The sequence below is a fragment of the Leptinotarsa decemlineata genome, unplaced genomic scaffold (assembly GCF_025532065.1).
Source record: "Leptinotarsa decemlineata unplaced genomic scaffold, Ldec_3_MD MMD2_tig00002974_RagTag_RagTag, whole genome shotgun sequence".
In the NCBI taxonomy this organism is placed as follows: Eukaryota; Metazoa; Arthropoda; class Insecta; order Coleoptera; family Chrysomelidae; genus Leptinotarsa; species Leptinotarsa decemlineata.
Window position 1 is genome coordinate 11,242,001 of NW_027412578.1, and position 17,909 is coordinate 11,259,909.

Genomic DNA, 17,909 nt, shown 5'->3' on the forward strand with positions numbered 1-17,909 from the left:
GTTACGATAGATGAGCCCTAGCATCCTTTTGGCTGAGCATGTTATTGTGTACTAGTGTATGGAGAAACTCATTTTACGGTCAAATGTGACAGCAATGTCTATTTGATGAGTGCTCATTTGGAGAGGTGTGTTATTTATGCAGTAATCATGTTTCAGAGTATATTTTGAGTATTTACATTTGTTTGTATTGAGGGGAAGATTATTTTCAGTACATCAAAGCTAAAAAAGTCAAGTTTTTTTTGTATTATCAAGCAGTCCTCCTCTGATTTTATGGGACGAAAAACTTTCAAATCATCTGCAAAGAGTAAGAAATTACTAGAGAGATTGTTTCCTATGTCGTTAATGAAGAGTGAGAATGACAGAGGTGCTAAATTGTTTCCTTGAGGGGCACCACTGTTAGCAATGAACTGAAACGAATTGTGACCTCTATAATCTATGAATAGAATACGTTCAGTTGAGTATGATCAGAAAAGGTTCAAGAGTTGGGAGTTGAATCCATATTGGTGATGTTTATTGATGAGAATGTCATGATCCAATTTGTAAAACGCCTTCGGAAAATCTGTGTAGACAGTATCTACTTGTAGGTTATTATTGAGTGCATTACTAACTGATTGTGTGAAGCACATTGAGTTATTTATTGTTGATCTTTTGCTGAAGAAACCATGTTGATTGTTTGAATTTGAATTCTCAACATCAGGAAAGATTCTGTTGTACAAGCACATCTCAAAAGCATTTGCAAAGTTGGATAGCAGGGTTATAAATCGGTAGTTTTGAATATTGTTTTTTTTTTTAATACATTTCCGACTTTTCTTGTTTCCAACTTCATTTTGATTTTTCGGTCAATATTATTTATTATAAGTCTACTCTGTTACATCTCAATCGATTTCTTATTTTTTGCCTAATACGGATTTCTTATACAGATACTTCAATTTCAATAACTCTCCATAAATATAACTATCGAATTATTCGTCAGGAGTAATATGCTCTCTCAGATTCACTGGGCGTTGAATAAATCGTCGCACACTCGCTAACTTACATTTATCGACTATTACTCTCTCAGTCGTTTCCTGTAATGTGTACATTTCCTACATGATACTGCATATGAGTGTCGTTAGATTTTAGATCCTGAGTATGCAGATAATTCGAATTTTGAAACAACACGACCAAACGCAAGAACCCTCGTCAACCTCATATAATCGCATATTAATGTGGAAAGATTTCCGAGTATGGTAATTTCGTAATGGCATCTGTTGCTGCTGACCCTTTTGAAATGGATTCCGAACTGCAGACGGTTTCAATGATTATATAGCGCATTTCTTTAATGTCCCCTCTCTTTTATTTTTTGAAAGCGTCAACTCAATATCCAGAGAAAATTACGTTTGGGCAGGAATATTCGGAAACTATATTGCAGGATCTCTATTCATCGATCAAAATTCAAAAGGGGAGCTGTATTTGAATATGCTGGAAACCACTGTTGACCCTCTCATCAGTGAAATCGTCGAAGCGAATTCTAATGAATTCGATATAGATATTGTACTCCAACAAGATGGAGCACCACCACACTAATCCAGACAAATGAGAAACTATTTGGATAACACTTTTCCTGGTCGCTGGATTGGCCATCAAGGTCCTACAGAATGGCCAGCCTGCTCGCCAGATTTGACACATTTGGCCTTCTTTTTATGGGGCTATTTGAAGCAAAAGGTGTACGAAACTGAACCTACTTCAACTATTGTGTTCGAAAATGTTTGGCGTGAAATATCGGATAGGATGTTCATGTGTCAAGAGGTTCAAGGCAACCATTTGGAGCATCTTCTGTACTGACCTCAAGCTCATTACATCAAGCTCATTACCTCATATTATGTGGTTGAATGTCAATGTATTTAGTGTATTCTGTATAAGGTGGTTTTTTCTCGAAACTTTATATTGGTAAAACCAGAAGAAACTTTACCCATAGAATAAAAGAGTTCCAAATTCGTGAATCATCTTATGCCAGGGGAACAGTAGTTCATCTACGACTAAGATGTATTATATTTGGGGGCAAAGTTTTGAATCTTAATTTTTTTGTGCTCCGGAAGTATAAGATTCGAAAATCTTGAAAATTTATTGAATGTCCCAACAAAATTCATTTCATTTCCTCAATTGAATATGTTTTCTAACTCATAAATTGGTTATCAGTTAATTCATCAGATATTCATCTAAAGAGTTGGTGGATTCTTTCCATGATTTCTTCGTCAACTGTCCAAAGGAATTCTCACAATTAAGTCTTACATGAATACATTTTACCCCCACATATCTATTGAATAGTTTTCTAGTTTATCCATTACTAACAAATAAGCGAATCTTCTGGTTATTTTGAACGCCCTGTATATGCCCCCGTTCCTATTGAAAATCACATCCGATTGTCGCATCACTTAAAACCCAGCCATCCAAACCTCATCCACCTGCAATAACCTCTCGAGCGCTGAAAAAGAAAACCTACCGATTCGTCCACTTCAGCGGGATTTCAAATTCGCGGCCGAAGTGGGAGTCTCGACCAGCAGCAGGAATACGAGTAGTAGCAGGAGAGAACAAATGCGCGCATGTTATCGCCTCCTCCTCTGGCAGTTTCCTCGCGATGTTCCCCGCAACAGGACGCCACACTTTGTTTTGGTGATAAACAAATCGCGCGGACGACCGATTTTGAAAATCTAAACGTCGGGACAATTTTGAAATCACGGCGATAATCGAACGTGATGAATTGTTGTTCATGTTCTGTTCGTCAACTGTCAAAAATGTGTTCTTGCAAACGTGTCGAGATCTAGAGTGCTGATCTGCCGGTGTGTGTGAGTGACTGATTTGGGTGCGAAAATGGAAATGTTCTTACTCTTTACGAAAGTGAAGCTGTTTGCAGTGCTTTGGTTTGCAGTTTTTACTGGTGAGTTATTTCAATTAGTGGATACACTTAGGTCAAGTTGACAAACAGCTTCAACTGACACTTCAACCTTCAGCCTTAGGTGTGTCTTCGATTAATGTGGGAACAAATAAGATACCCTATATCTCTCGTGTTGGATGAAGTCGATTATTGTTATTATTACTTCGAAACGAGCCTGAATGGCACATGAGAATGATCTCATGAAGTTGAAACGGGTATATGGAAATGATGATATCTTTTTTTTTAAATAGGTATTCATTTATAAGGTATTTTTTTCATTCACATCTATTTTCAGATAACTTCCACTGAAATTTTACGCACTTTCAAAAAAATGTTGGAGGCGTTCTATTCAATAATTTCATTACCATCGTAGAAATAAATCAACACACATAAATTATCGTACAAAACGTTTTCATCTCTCTATAAACCATGGACACATTTTGTGAAAAAGTGACAATGAAACAAAGCATACTAAATATTGTTTCAATCTGAACCTTGGTTCAGATTTCTAACAAATCTAACTCTATCAGAATCTCAGATATTGTAAAAACTCGTCCAAATGGGACGATTTCGAGAATCTGGACAATTATCGAGCAGAAGGGATTGTTATTTCTGTTCCGCTCGTTGACGATCGGGTATGTGTTCCTGCAAACGTGTTGAGAGGTAGAGTGCTGATTTGCTGGTGTGTATCGTTTCCATTATCCCTTGTAATTCAGTCACCCTTGTGCATGAATGACTAAGTTGGGTGAGAAAATTAAAAAGACCACGATATTTTGGGGAATTGAAGGCTTGAGCTGTTTGCTGTGGTTTCAATTGCGCTTCTGTCTGGTTAAATTCCATTTGGAAAAATACTTCGGAATGACAACAGAAGGATAAAGAAAACGGTATCGGACAGCAAAAAAGTTCGTGTGTTGATTTTCGTTCATCACATCGTACTTATTTTCACCAGGAATTCGTCAGTATACCACGTGGGTTCGATAGATTTATTGGACGTAGAATAAGTGAACAAACGAGTCAGTAGTATTTCATCCAGTTATAACTATTTTAGGCAAATTTGGATCGATGTTGAGCGATGCTTATGCGACGTTTTTTTTTTGGTCAAAATTCCGCAATTTTGGAACGAACTTTGCTGCCAATCGATATGCCAACATCCTCAGCAACATATTTGATTTTCCATAATAGTTTTCTTCACTTTCCAATATCTTCATTGACAGTTGACGTGTTGGGAAGTCCAGGTTGAGCATCGCCAAACACATATTTCTGCGAAAAGCTTGTACAACTTGTAAACTTTCTTACTCAGAGTAAAATCAACATATGCCACTGTCAATATCGCAACTGTTTTTGAGCACCTGATTCCAGTTTCCACACAGAGTTTGATGCAAATTCATTGTTCCTGTTTTTTCGATAGCAGAAAATCTCCGAACACGCAAAATTTTAATGCCTCTCACCAACAAACCAAACATGCTAAACAGCGGAAATTGTGAACATATGTTGGAGATGAGTATACCAACATGATTAGAAAGTTTAAAAAAACTAAAAAACAAGCTTTCATAGCATATGAAACTGAAATGCAAAAAAAATATAATTTAAAAAAATAAAAAACAGTTTCAAAGAACATCGAAGTAAAAAGTTAAAAATATTTGTTTAAATAAGCTTAAAACAATAACGAACGAAAAATATTAGTATTATTGTGGAAAAAGCGACGGGTGTTTGATATATAAAAAAATATGGCACAAAGCGCCCACGCTTTTTTCACAATTATAATAGTATTTTTCGTTCGTTATTGTTTCAAGCTTATTTAACCCTTAAGTAAACGGGTGAAAAAATATACCAAGAAAGGACGGGTTGGGTCTGAGACACACACATTTGTTATTATCATTATCTTTTTTAAATGAATTGAATTGATACTGTTCATGCAAAATTATGTTTATTGTTACTCTCACTATTAACCAAAAACAAGTATTTCGATATATTTCATGTTTTACATATAAAATGTAACATAAAAGAAAATTCATGAAAATATACAAAGTGAAGAAAAATTATGTGGTACATGGATTCGGAACGTTAATAGTGAGCGCAGTCTGGGCATGTATGCTTGGAATGTTCCATACAAATCATTTTCTTACAGATGTGACAGAAAAATCTTGTTTTGCGATTTCGGCAAAAGACACATCTTCGATATGTTCCTTGTAGTGGATCTGCTTGCTCAACCAAACTCTGTCCACTAAACTTCGCAGCTTTCAGCCTTACATCTCTTGATAAATGTTTGTCAATAGCTCTTCTCTTTAGCTGTTCCGTAACTAAACTCATTCCTAGTTGTTTCATGTATTTTCTCCTTCCTGTTTTTGTGATAACCATATCCTTATTGTTGGTCCTATACATTTATGATTAACGAATTCATTGCACTGACGTTGAGTAAGGAATAAAATATTGTCATTGGCCATCTCCTGGTATTTCTTGATACATCGTTTGATGCCACCATTTGATCCACACAATCTACCCCCGCTTTTGTCGCATTATACAGAGTGATCATTTCCGGCCTATTTTCATCTCTAGTACTTTCGTCGATTTTATCGTCATGATGCATAGTAGACAGTCAATTTATGATCAGTCAATAGTGATTGTGCTAAGGGGATAGAGGTAAACCAATTATCCATCGTGATGTTTCTTTTGCTATCATGGATGGGCTCTGTCATTCTGACAACAACATCAAGAGATTTATTGCTTACTTGGTATGGTCCAGCTGGTTGGGTTCCTGTATACACTTCCATGTTGAACGTATAATACATCCTATCATCTACAGGCGAATATATTTTTATTCCATATCTTGCAGGCTTATTAGGTATGTACATTCGGAAGACACATCGGCCATGGAAGGCTAATAGCATTTCATCAATCGTGACGTATTCTCCTGGCGAGTAATGATTTCTGAATTTTCCATTCACTTCCTCAAACAATTCCCTAATAGTTGCAAGATTGTCCATTTTTTTGCTCTCTTCACGTGTATCGACATCATCAAAGTGTAACCATCTTATCAAAAAGCGGAATCTTCTTTTAGCCATAACTGCTGGGAATATCTCCAGACCAGTACCATCTGTTGCCCATAATTCGTAAATAGTGGTTCTACCTCCTTTATGGACACCAGCTAAATATAACAGGCCGATTAGTGCTTTGATTTCCGTTATATCTGTGTAACGTACGTCGTATTTATATTTATATGAATGAGCTACTTTTTCAATGAACTGATTGGTATATTCAACTATTTTCTGTACCATGTTATCCGAAAAAATTAGCTCCCAAGTTTCCATTGCAGTTTTTGAGTTTTTTGCAACGCCAATAACACCTGGCAGCTTTTTTATCAGATTATGTTGCCTAGTTCGAACATTCTTTGGAAATCAGCACTTATTCCATCGAAAACCAGTTTTTCCATAATAAGACAGGTGACGTTGATCCATATATACAATCATTTCTTCCTCTTCATCATCCATACTCAGCTCCTGTTCTGAATCTGTTTCATGAGTACTTATAATGTTTGTTCTATCCTCCAAAATCTCCATATCATCCGTCTCAGAATCATCATCAGATTTGACTTCTTCGTCAGTCAACACTTCATCAAACATAGATTGCAACTCTCGTATCTCTCTTTCGTATGGATCATTCATAATGAAAGCTGTAAAATAAGCGTTTCAATACATTTCATCGAAATGAGTTTGAAAAAAATCTTACCACGAAGGTACGGGTTGGGTCTGATATACACCGATGGTCTGAATTAGCGGGAACTAAAAGTGCAAGCGAAACAAACTTCTCAGGATATAAAGGTCCACTGAAGATAGGAAGGTACTGTAGAAAACGGCAATCATATGAGCCGCGTTCAAGAGGGGAGCGCTCAAACGTAATAGGCTGTGTATGTCAGACCCAACCCGTGCACTCAAGGGTTAAAAAAAAATTAAAACTTTTCAGTTCGATGTTTTTCAAAAGTGTGTTTTCTAGTTTTTTAAAACGATATTTTTTTTACTTTTCACTTTCATATGCTATAAAAGCGCGTTTTTTTAGTTTTTTTAAACTTTTTATTTTTCACTTTTCATTTCAATTTATTGTCAAAACTAATTTTTTTTTAAAGTTCTAGTCACTAGTATAATAGATCTTTAATAGACGGGGCACGAATATAAAATTCCTCTCAAACAACATAATGAAGTTCAAGGTCCTAAATTCTATAGTAAATCTCCAACAGAGGGCGGACAGTTGTAGAATTTTTTTCGAAGTGAAGAGAAAATTTGCAGTAATAATTAAAAAAAAATCAGTCTTGATGTTTTGATTTGAAGTTTCATTCAAAATAATAATGGACATCGGTACTAAATCATGGGTAATTGAAAATATTTAAATATCTAAATATTTCATCTGTAGTACAAAATTTCGCTTTCACTTTTAACTCTCAAAAACCATTATTTATTTTGATTTTCTTTTGAACAACCTATCGAGGAGATTACGGACAGCACCGTCTGCCCGCGAATAGATCAAGCAATAATAATGTCAACAATTCTGTCAATACAGATCCTGAGCTTGGGAGTTACAAGCAAACATACATACATACAGGTGAAGTTAATATAAAGCGTGTAAAAAATAAAAAATCTCTGATCGAATTTACGTAGCTTGTGAAATTTGAATTTTTTGAATAGCCTTCCAGATGTTTTTGACGAAATGAGTGACATTTGAAGGGTACGATAGGTATTTGTGAATAGTCGGAAAGTAAACGGTTAACATTTTGAACACCTATTGGAATGAACTGGGGCTAGTTTTGAACACATTTTCTTTGGAAATTATGACATTAATCGATTGTTTGCAGACTCCACTTTTTTTTCTTCAGCTGACTTTTATCCAATCTGGACATTTTGTTCTGTTCAAAAGTTGTGTGGTGTGAAATATTCACGTTTGCACTGTATATTGATTGCATTTCGGGAAATTCAATTCTATTCAATTTTGCTTTCGTAGAAAAACACACATTTGAATTCGGAACTACTTTCAAGAAAGCATATTTGTAATGAAGATCTGTCTGAACTGAGGACTATGCTGTGGCAAATTTTGTAACAGTGGAGCAATTTATATGGAAGAAGAAGTCAAAATCATCTTATATGGCAGTAAATTGTATCCAGAAAATTGCTTTCTTCTGTTCCCATATTTCCACATTCATGTTTTTTATCTGTGAATTTTCAAACAAGTGTGCCTAGGATTTTTGACTAACGGACATAACGGAAGTCTATGTTGAATTCAATTTTACGTAAATCCCCAATTATGTTGTTAGAGTCACAAATTCATAACCTGAACCTATTTTTGTGGAACACTTACATTAGATAAGGTTGATATGGGGCTTCTGTGCTGAACAGCCACTACACTGCGACCTTTGCAAGTCTATTGTGTGTGCCCTCATTTATGCTTAAGTTCCTTGTTTAGGCCCGTCCTTGTAACCAGAGTCCATATGCCAGACCTCAAGTTCCTCATATATTGGGAGGGTTGTGGTTTTCCCCTCCCCTAATATTGCAAACCTTATCCTTGACAGACCTTCGCAATAGTATGTGTACGGAGGTTTCCTCATCCTCTTGGCAAAGCCCGCATAGGGCTGTGTCTGCCAGTCCGATGTTGTTTATGTGTTTGTTGAGTCTACAGTGTCCCGTCAATAGCCCGATCAGAACTCTAGTTGATCGCCTATACAAGTTTTTCGCAGCGCTTTTGCTGTACCACAAAAGGGTTTTGGGCTAATGGGGAAGCGTCGTGCTCCTCGTGCTAATGAATCAGCCTCTTCGTTGCCGTTGTATCCTGTGTGGCCTGGTACCCGAGCTAATGACAGTCTGTTTTGACTACCTAGTTCTTGTAGCTTTTCTAGGCAGTTCCAGACCAGTTTGGAACTGACCTGTATGGAGTTGACTGCTTCTATAGCTGCTTGGCTATCAGAGTATATTGCAATAGTCTTTCCCCTAAACTCTTGCCTCAGTAATTCTTCTGCGCAGTAACGTATTGCTGCTGTTTCTGCCTGGAATATCGTCACTTTTTTACCTAAGCTCAGTGAGACTTTTGTCTTTGGTTTAGTTAGATTCCTGCTCCTACACCTTCTTCAGTTTTTGAGCCATCTGTGTAACAGACAATCTCTGCATTCATTTGAGGTCCTCCCTTCCATGCCTCTCTGCCTGTTATAATTGTTTTGGAGTTTTTTCCGAAGCTATACTGGGGAAGCATCTCATTCGATGGCATTCCCATTATGGGGTCGTTTTCCAACTCTTCGTTTAGCTCGTTGTACCTCTTACCGTACAGCATGCTTATAGACATTTGCCGTCTGGTCAGTCTACTGACTGGCTTCCCTTTGAATATTTAGATGTAGTGGCGTTAGGTTCAGCAAGACTTCTGATGCGTCTGTTGGGGTGGTTCTCCTAGCGCCCGTGCCAGCCAGGCAAGCTTGCCTTCGAATGCCCCTTAGCCTTCAAATCGCCCCAGCCTGCTGACTCTTTGGCCACCATACCACCGAGCCATATGCTATAATGGGTAAGATAACCCTGGTATATAGCCATATGGCCCTTTTTTGGTTGTGAACCTCAATTTTTGCCGCACATCCTTCTACACAAGTTGGAGGCTATCGTGCTTTTTGGATTATTTTTTGCAGGTGTTGATTCCATGTCAACTTGTAGTCAAAAATGACTCCCAAGTATTTTACCTCTTGTGCAATCTATCTATTATGTTTAGAGCCGTTTGTGTGTGCTTCGAAACAGTTCTTCCGAATTTGCCTCTATCGCTAATCGTGAGGTCATCGGCATATCCTAAACGATGCATGCCTTTGGATTTTAGCCTCATTAATAGTTCGTCCACTAGGATAGCCCACAGTAGGGGCGATAATACCCCTCCTTGTGGACACCCCTTGCCAGCTCTAGCTATGACTGTGGTTTCGCCTATGGATGATATGATTACCCTTGTTTCCAGAGTGGCATTTATCCACTTATACAGGAGGGATGGAACCCCTTTTCTATCTATAGCTTTGGTGATGGACTCTGTTGATGCGTTATTGAAGGCACCTTCGATATCGATGAATGTTGCCATGGCTATCTCCTTATCCTCTAAGGATTTTGTTAGTTGCCTGTTAATATCACCTAATGCCAGATCTGTTGACTTACCTGGCTGGTACGCATATTGGCGTTCGTTGAGAGGGTTTATTGATAATACCTCATCTCTTATGTATCTATCTATCAGTTTTTCCAGTGTTTTGAGCAGGAAAGACATTAGACACAGGAATGACTCTGCCTTTATGCCACTCATTCGGTATGTATCTCATGGCTATGCAAGCCTTATATATTCTAAATAGGTATGGATTCAGTGATTCCTGCCCCTTTTGAAGTAGGATGGGATATATTCAGTCCTCTCCTGGAGATTCATATGTGAAACACTTACAACGAATGCTAGGTTTTTCATGACTATTTCTAGCTAGATATAGAAATCGAATAAATGTTACGAAAACAGAAATTCTGATCTCAAAATAACTTCAGAACCATCTTATCAGTATGCTGCTTCCTGATATGATTTAGTGAAGAGGAACTGCGGTGGAATAAGATCCTCCTTGTACATCACAACGAATCATTATGATGAAAACGCGCTCCACTTCCACTTTTTCCTATTTCCATTACTGCGCTGAATAATTTGATTAGTTTCAAGTAAGTACTAAAATAGCACAAATACGGCGGAAGATAATATCCTCGTTATCCACAAAATGTTCTCCTACTTCCACTTTAATGGATAAGAAATTCGGTTACGGTTCAATTACTTTTTTTCTTTATTTTCTTGAGTTCACTTTGTGATCAATTTTGTATGGACCAATTTCCCGCTTTCTTACGAAAGTTCAGCGGAAGTTCTTCGAAGAATATTTTTTAAATGAGGAGAGTTGTTATTTCGAAATGTTCTGCTGTTAATTCGAAACCGATGGATGAAACTTCATGAACAAGATATCGATTACGGAATTGATGATAGCGATGTCTGACAGATTCGTCGATGTTCCCAAACATAGGTAGATCCCTTCGACTCTAGAGCATCGAAGAGAAAGTTTTTTGTAAGTGTACTTCAATCAAAATTGGTATACTGTACCTAGACATGAAAAAACGTCAATGAGAACTAAAATTTGTCGCTAAAACATGCAAGAAGTCAAAAAAAACATCAACCAGAGTTTTCACAAATAGTCAGTGGGCATACTTGAAGACTGGCTATGAATAAAATCATCTAAAAGAACAATTCGTTCATGCCCACTGACTATATATGAAAAGTATTCTTTCCTTATACGAGAAATTGGGCAAATTTTGGATATGCAGTTGGTCAACTCGTTCACAGGCAGATGGGGCAACGACAAACCCGTTGTTTGTTGTATGCTTCAGCTTAGTTCGAAGAATGATACTCTGAAGGAATTTGATCATCGACTTTATGTTGATGATATACACTACCTTGCACTGACGAGTGGCCAAACAGCCCGAAACTGGTCTGCAAGTGTGTTCCAATAATTGAAAATCTATTGCGGCAGTTGTATCGACAACAACATATGCAGGAATAACTTCTGTGAAGAATCCTGCACTGACATCTGTCGGATATAATTCAACGCCCTTCGTGGTATTAGCCAGGGAAGTAGTGGTTTTCTGATAGGTGTCAGTACATTAACCTACAGTGTAGGGAGTTGAGACTGGCCTGAGAGAATTGTTCTTTTAGATGATTTTATCATCCAGAGCGTATATTGCTTATCAAACATAGAACTGTTTCTAAAAGAAAGAGAGGAAACATACCATGGTATATCGAAACAACTTGCTAGAGAGAATCTGATGACGAAATGGAAAACTCAATTGGAAAATACAATTTATGGATGCTGGACTGAACGTCCCATTCCAAACATCCAGGAGGGGTTGAATGGAAAATATGGCGAAACAGATCATTTTCTGACACAGACTCTCTCGGTTGATGGATGTTTTGAATAATGTCAATTCTGACGCCAAAAAACAGACTCTGACAAGTGTCCATACTTCGAAAACATGGATAATGTGAAGCACACCACCATTTCCATACATCAGTTGGAAAAAAAGCGACTAGAATACCAGAGAAACACTGAAACCATCATTGATGAAACAAACATGATGACGTCCCTCATCTTAGATGAAGAAGGATGGCTAATAGCATATAGGACCATGAGAGACATTATAGAAAGCAAAGAGAAAAATAACAGAAGGGGATGAAGAATTTGAAACAGTAAGACCACAAAGTATGTGCTCTGCTGTTCCATAATTGTCTAAACAGATGCAACACATACTGTCTTTCGACAGTTCGAGACTCTGTATATGATGATTCAGACAACATTGACTTGTGAGAAGACCTGTCAGATATCGCAATTCATCCTTACTTTGATCCAATTACTATTGGTATCCAGGAACTCAATGTTTGTTTGAAAAGCCTGAAGCGATACCAATGACAGGTTTTTGGCCAAAAAAATTTGTTGCAGAAACCCCTTTTGCAACGGAGTCAGTAGCCTCATTGCCTTCCAGATCAGTATACCCAGGAATGCAGACCAGAGACAAATTGTTGTGTTTTCCTATTGGGGAGAGTTTTTTTGGCGATTCTGAATCGCTTTAGCGATTTAGAATGCCGCTTGACTGTTCAAGAATATTCCAATTGACTTGTGTACAGGGTGTGATTCTATCAATATCTCAGCACACAACTCAATAGCACAACGTTTCTGCTTGAAGTACAATGGCATAAGTTCCTAGGCAGGTTGATATCTGTGTCCTAGGACGGCGAGTGAAAACACCTGCATCAGAACCTGGAAGCATTTTCGATGCCTATTTGTGAACCAACAACTATCTGATTTTAATATTTCCTTCTTCCGGAGGATCTAGTCCTCTCTACATGGGTCAGAAGTCATTCCTGACATGCTGTGACTTCCAGTATCAATAAGCAGTCTATAGTACTCCATCTAGCCTCTCTCTCCAGAAAAATGTCGAGAGGCAATAGATCTGAAAGGATCTCTATGGTCGCTGACGGTGTGGTATTGACGACACCACTGATGACCAGACAAGCCAGAGAGCTTTGCTTGAGCCGTTTTCTGCAAAGTCTTCGTCCACCAGACAATTGCTCCATGAATGAGCATTGGTCTGACAATCATCTCATGAATCCAATAGATTTGTTTGGGAACTGAGCTCTAATTTTTACTACAAATCCTTCAACATGTCCGTAATAACAATCTGGCTTTGTGTAAAACTTTTTCCAAATGAGCGTGCCAGGCGAGTTTTTCGTCAAGGACAATGCTAAGATATTCAACCTCCGTTCCAAATGGAATGAATTCACCATTGAGTATGTTGGAGTACCTATATTGGAGTATTGGTACATGGGATGTTTATACTCACTTGGGCTCTGTTGAGGAAATGGAAGTTACTGGTTAACAATCTTTCCCTTAGACGAAGCTTCATACACGCAGTCAAACCACGTTGAAATTAAACAGGTCCCAGCTAATTTGTTCGATTGGATTTTTCCTGCACTGGTGATCCTCGGAAACGGTCTGTAGATGATGATGCACTCGAATGATTTCAGCATGGTCCTGCTGCTGGATGAATGAGAAACATCTGCGAGACTGACTTCTGTAAGGTATCTTGAGATGGAGAATTTCATTAGTTTGGACTTCCATTGTCTAATATCATATGAAATGATTTGAAATCCCTGAAATAACTAAAAAGAAGAATTGAAAAATTAAAGAAGAGGAATTCAAATGAATAGCTGAGAAAACAATTATATTAAGCAAGAACCTGGAATGAAAATTAGTGAAGTAAAATACAAGTAAAAATGAAAAAAATTAAATACAATAAAAAATAAAAAGTTGGGAGATGCCAAGCCATGTTAATTCACGACGTTTCAATTGTATGGTATCCACAATCGTCTTCGGGTGATGACTGGACCGATTCCTCCGTGAGCTGACTATTTAAATGTCATTTGAGTACTTTCACTTATCTCTGCTTTTCTTTTTTCGCTTCACTGGTTCAGTGGGAGATGACCGTTTGGTGGGTTTTGGCCATTTTTCGCTTGATTATGGGTTTCCATATGTTGTGTACCTCTACGCTAGCTTGGCTGAATACATTGTTTTATAGCATGTATGCGGCTTCTTGGAATCTCCTCCTAAACCAATGTCCCTGTTTGTGTATGATCTCAGCTTGTGACCATTCGATGTTATGTTGATGGATCCAAACATTCTCTGCTATTCCTGATTTGCTGGTTTTCCCTCGCTGTGAGTGTTTCTTGTGCTCTGCAATGCGAAAATTCAATGGCCTCTTAGTTCTTAGAATCACAGTTCTCGTTTGGTGGCCTGGTTTTCGTGAGGCTGCTACGGATAGTGTTTCCGGATCTGAAGCAGGTTCTGATGTTGTACTTGGTTCCAATTCTTCGCATTTTTCCGATAATCCTCTGATGTAGGGAAGTGCAAGCACTAGTTGTAATGGCTTTTCTTCCTTTCGGGGCTCCTGCTGTCTTTCAGCCAAAGTTTTTCCCACCATCGTTTGGAGTAGCTATTTCGTTGAAGATCATTTAATGATGTCTAGTTCTTTCTCGAGACCCTCCTTGTATTACAAAGTTCGAAAGCACGGTCTGATAGAGCATTAATGATTCTTCTTTTGGTCGATTGATGGTGGTTGGATTCGTGGTTCAGATACTATCCCGTGTGAGTGAGTTTTCGGTATACAGATGTTTCCCACTCAGAGTCGGTCCTCTTCACCAATACGTCTAAGAATGGCAATTCCTTGTGGGCTTTCTTCTCCTTTGTGAAAGTGATGAAAGGTCTTACGCTGTTGATGTGTTTCAGGAAGGCTTCCAGTTCAGCATTCCCATGGTCCCATATTATGAAGGTGTCATTCAACGTATCTCAGCCAGACACAAGGTTTCTTGTGGGCTTCTTCAATGGCCAGAGTTTCAAACAACTCCATATATATGTTGAAATGAATTTCTGTCGGATATGATCCAATATTCAACGTGACATCAGTCAAGAAAGTAGTTGTTTTCCGGCAGGCATTTACCAGAACGTACGGTGTTGGTATTTGGGGAAAAATAATATTCCCACATCTATATTTATTTTCTTATCTATAAATTTCAGTTCGAATCAGAGAGAACAGTTCAACAAAATGGCTGCAATAACTCGTTATGACCAAAAGTATGATTGAAAACCACCCATCTTGATTTCACTTCGGGAATATTTCCCATGTGAAAAATAAATTAATAAATGTCTATTCATGGGAATCATAATTGATTCCACCAAACATCTGCAACGGTTTTCTGTGAAACAATAGCGGTGGGAAACCAATCGAATCGCTTCATTCAATTATACGAATTTATTGAATCACTTACGTCATTGACGACGAACTTCATCTAGCTGAATACGCGATAATTTACATTATTCAACCGTAATTAATGGCAGAGCTGTCATTCAATTACTATATAATATTAATCTACCATTATGTGGAATTTCCTGTCCATTTCCCGGTTTTCAATTATAGCTAGGAAAACAGCCACCGCGGATTGCAATACTGTAAGTTAAACAATAGATGCTCATCAACGATTCAAAGTGATGAAATCACATATTTGAAAAATGTAGAGCCGAGAGCTTTTTATTAATGGGCCTTTGTTAGGATTTGATGGAAACTGAATCCTGAAAGTTGACTGAGAGGTCGATATTTCTAGCTGCTATAAGTCTTATTCGGCTTTGGAAAATGGTAATCATTCAACAATATCCTGAGGAACTTATATGATATGCTCTCGGTTTCAAAATTTTTGAAAAATTCCTTTCAAGTCGGGGTCTGAATGATTTTTTTGTTGAGTATTTGTATGCAAAGAATAGAGGAATAAGAATTCATCATCTACGTATTTAATGTGTAGAAATAATCTGGAATTGATTATTGTTTGGACATGTACATGTTGTATTTATGAAAACGATATGTCAATCGTGTGTCTTCGATTAATTGTTCATTGAGATGATGATAATTGATGAAGCACAAAGTTCAATCAATGAACTAAATTGATTAGTCAAAATATGAATACGATGTATGCCTATCATACCATTGTTCAAGAAAAATAGTTGTTTGCACACATACTACACTAGACGTGCTTATGATATCCATCTGAATCAAGGTAGACACACTGGTTATAAAAGTTTCCTCGCTATGCTGCTTTCTTTTTATATAACGAGTTACTCTCATTTCTGAAAGGATTCAATACTCGAAAGCAATTTTCAAAAGGCTTGAAAAACTATAATCTCGAAAAAGCATTATACTCGGAGTCTCTTATTTACCTCCACAACTTTAATGTTGAATGTTTTTCGTTATCATTCCGGCAGGGATTCAATCAGGTTCTATTCTTGTCCTTTATTTTCTGTATGTAGTACGTTGTAGCTTATGATTTAATTGGTTTTCTTTAATTAAGAAATTATTTCGTGTTTGGTGATTCTGGTTTTTAAATTTCTAAATGTTCGCCTAATATTTTTTATTTGAGCACATTATGTATACACATTTGTAGCAAGTCGTACAGAATACACAATTTGAAGTTACACAATACGAAATAAAAATACATATACATATATATTACTTAAAATAATTGAAAAATTAGTTAGAAAAAACTGATCCAAAGGTAAAATGAACACAAAAAATCATACATAAATCCAACAGTATATGAATCAAACCTTGCAACACACGCCATACAAAACAAACATAATTTCCCCCCACCAGAGAACATAAAACTCATAAAACAAGTCAACAAGGGAAACCATACACATTCCTAGAGAAGATCTAACACAAAGAAGAGTACCTGATGCAGAACAAATACAGGCAAATTTACCTAAAGTACCTGAAATACCTGAAGACGCTCTGACCGTATAAAGAGGCAGACAACAGGATGACTAGTTCAGTTTGAGGAGTCCCAGAAGATGACAGTACTACCAACTGTCGCAAGCGCTCGCAGATAATTAATAGAAGATATAAAGCTTCAAATCCTTTTTGTAGAATTTAATATTGAAATACTCAAAATTGAGGAAAATTTGTTGCATCAATCAAATATATATATATATATATATATATATATATATATATATATATATATATATATATATATATATATATATATATATATATATATATATATATATATATATATATAAATACCTTCCATATCCATCATTTAGAAAAACTGAAGGCTGATTCACTCGAAACTAGGTTGCTTGAAGTTTGTGTCAAGTCAATAGTTCTATTTCAATTTCCATTTTCGTTATTTAGCCTTCTTCAATTAATGTTATTGATGTTTCATCTTGATATATTCAATCTTATTCCCAGGATAGTATGCGTTCATATTATTATAATAATAACTACTTCCTTTAGTAAAATGAAAAAGGAAACTCAGATAAGGTCACTTCAGACCTGGCTAGATCTTGATTTGGAACTCAGACATTTCTCAGCTTGTTGGGTTATTGTGTTCGATATTTTTTTTATAATTCATCTTCTTCATCAACCCACTGCTGATAATGAAAACAAGTATCATTATTTTTGAGCTCAGATTGAGCTGGTCACGCCCTGCCTTAGAGGCTCCAATACATTTGGGGGCCGAGCATCTCCAACCAACGACCACACCCCACATCGTAGGGTGAGTGACCATTGTGTTCAAGAATCAAGTACCCTGAGCAGATGCAATCAGCCAAGAATGACAGCATTCTGAACTTGTTTGACCAAGATTTCTGCCTCGACACTGAAGAGAGCATCGTTCCACCAAGGACTACAATTATCAGAACAACCATCCTAATAGAGTGGTCTTGATTGTTATTGTACTTTTTATGGAAATGATTACACCTGTTGCAATCATTTTAAATCTCATTCAGAGAATACTAATAGTTTTGCACTAACTGTATCCTCATTTCCGTCAAATCTTTCTTGTACTCAAGCTCTGTCCTTCGGGTGATGATTTATTGGAGACA

General features: G+C 37.2%; 1 protein-coding gene across 1 annotated transcript in view; it reads left to right on the plus strand.

Moving 5' to 3' along the window:
- The first annotated feature begins 2,543 nt into the window (after positions 1-2,543).
- The window catches only part of LOC111515897 (uncharacterized), a 258,991-nt gene continuing 243,625 nt past the window's right edge, over positions 2,544-17,909 (plus strand). Inside the window, exon 1 of the mRNA XM_074177477.1 lies at positions 2,544-2,917. Coding sequence (XP_074033578.1) covers positions 2,851-2,917 — 67 coding nt within the window. The 5' untranslated portion in view covers positions 2,544-2,850. The remainder of the gene's footprint in view (positions 2,918-17,909) is intronic.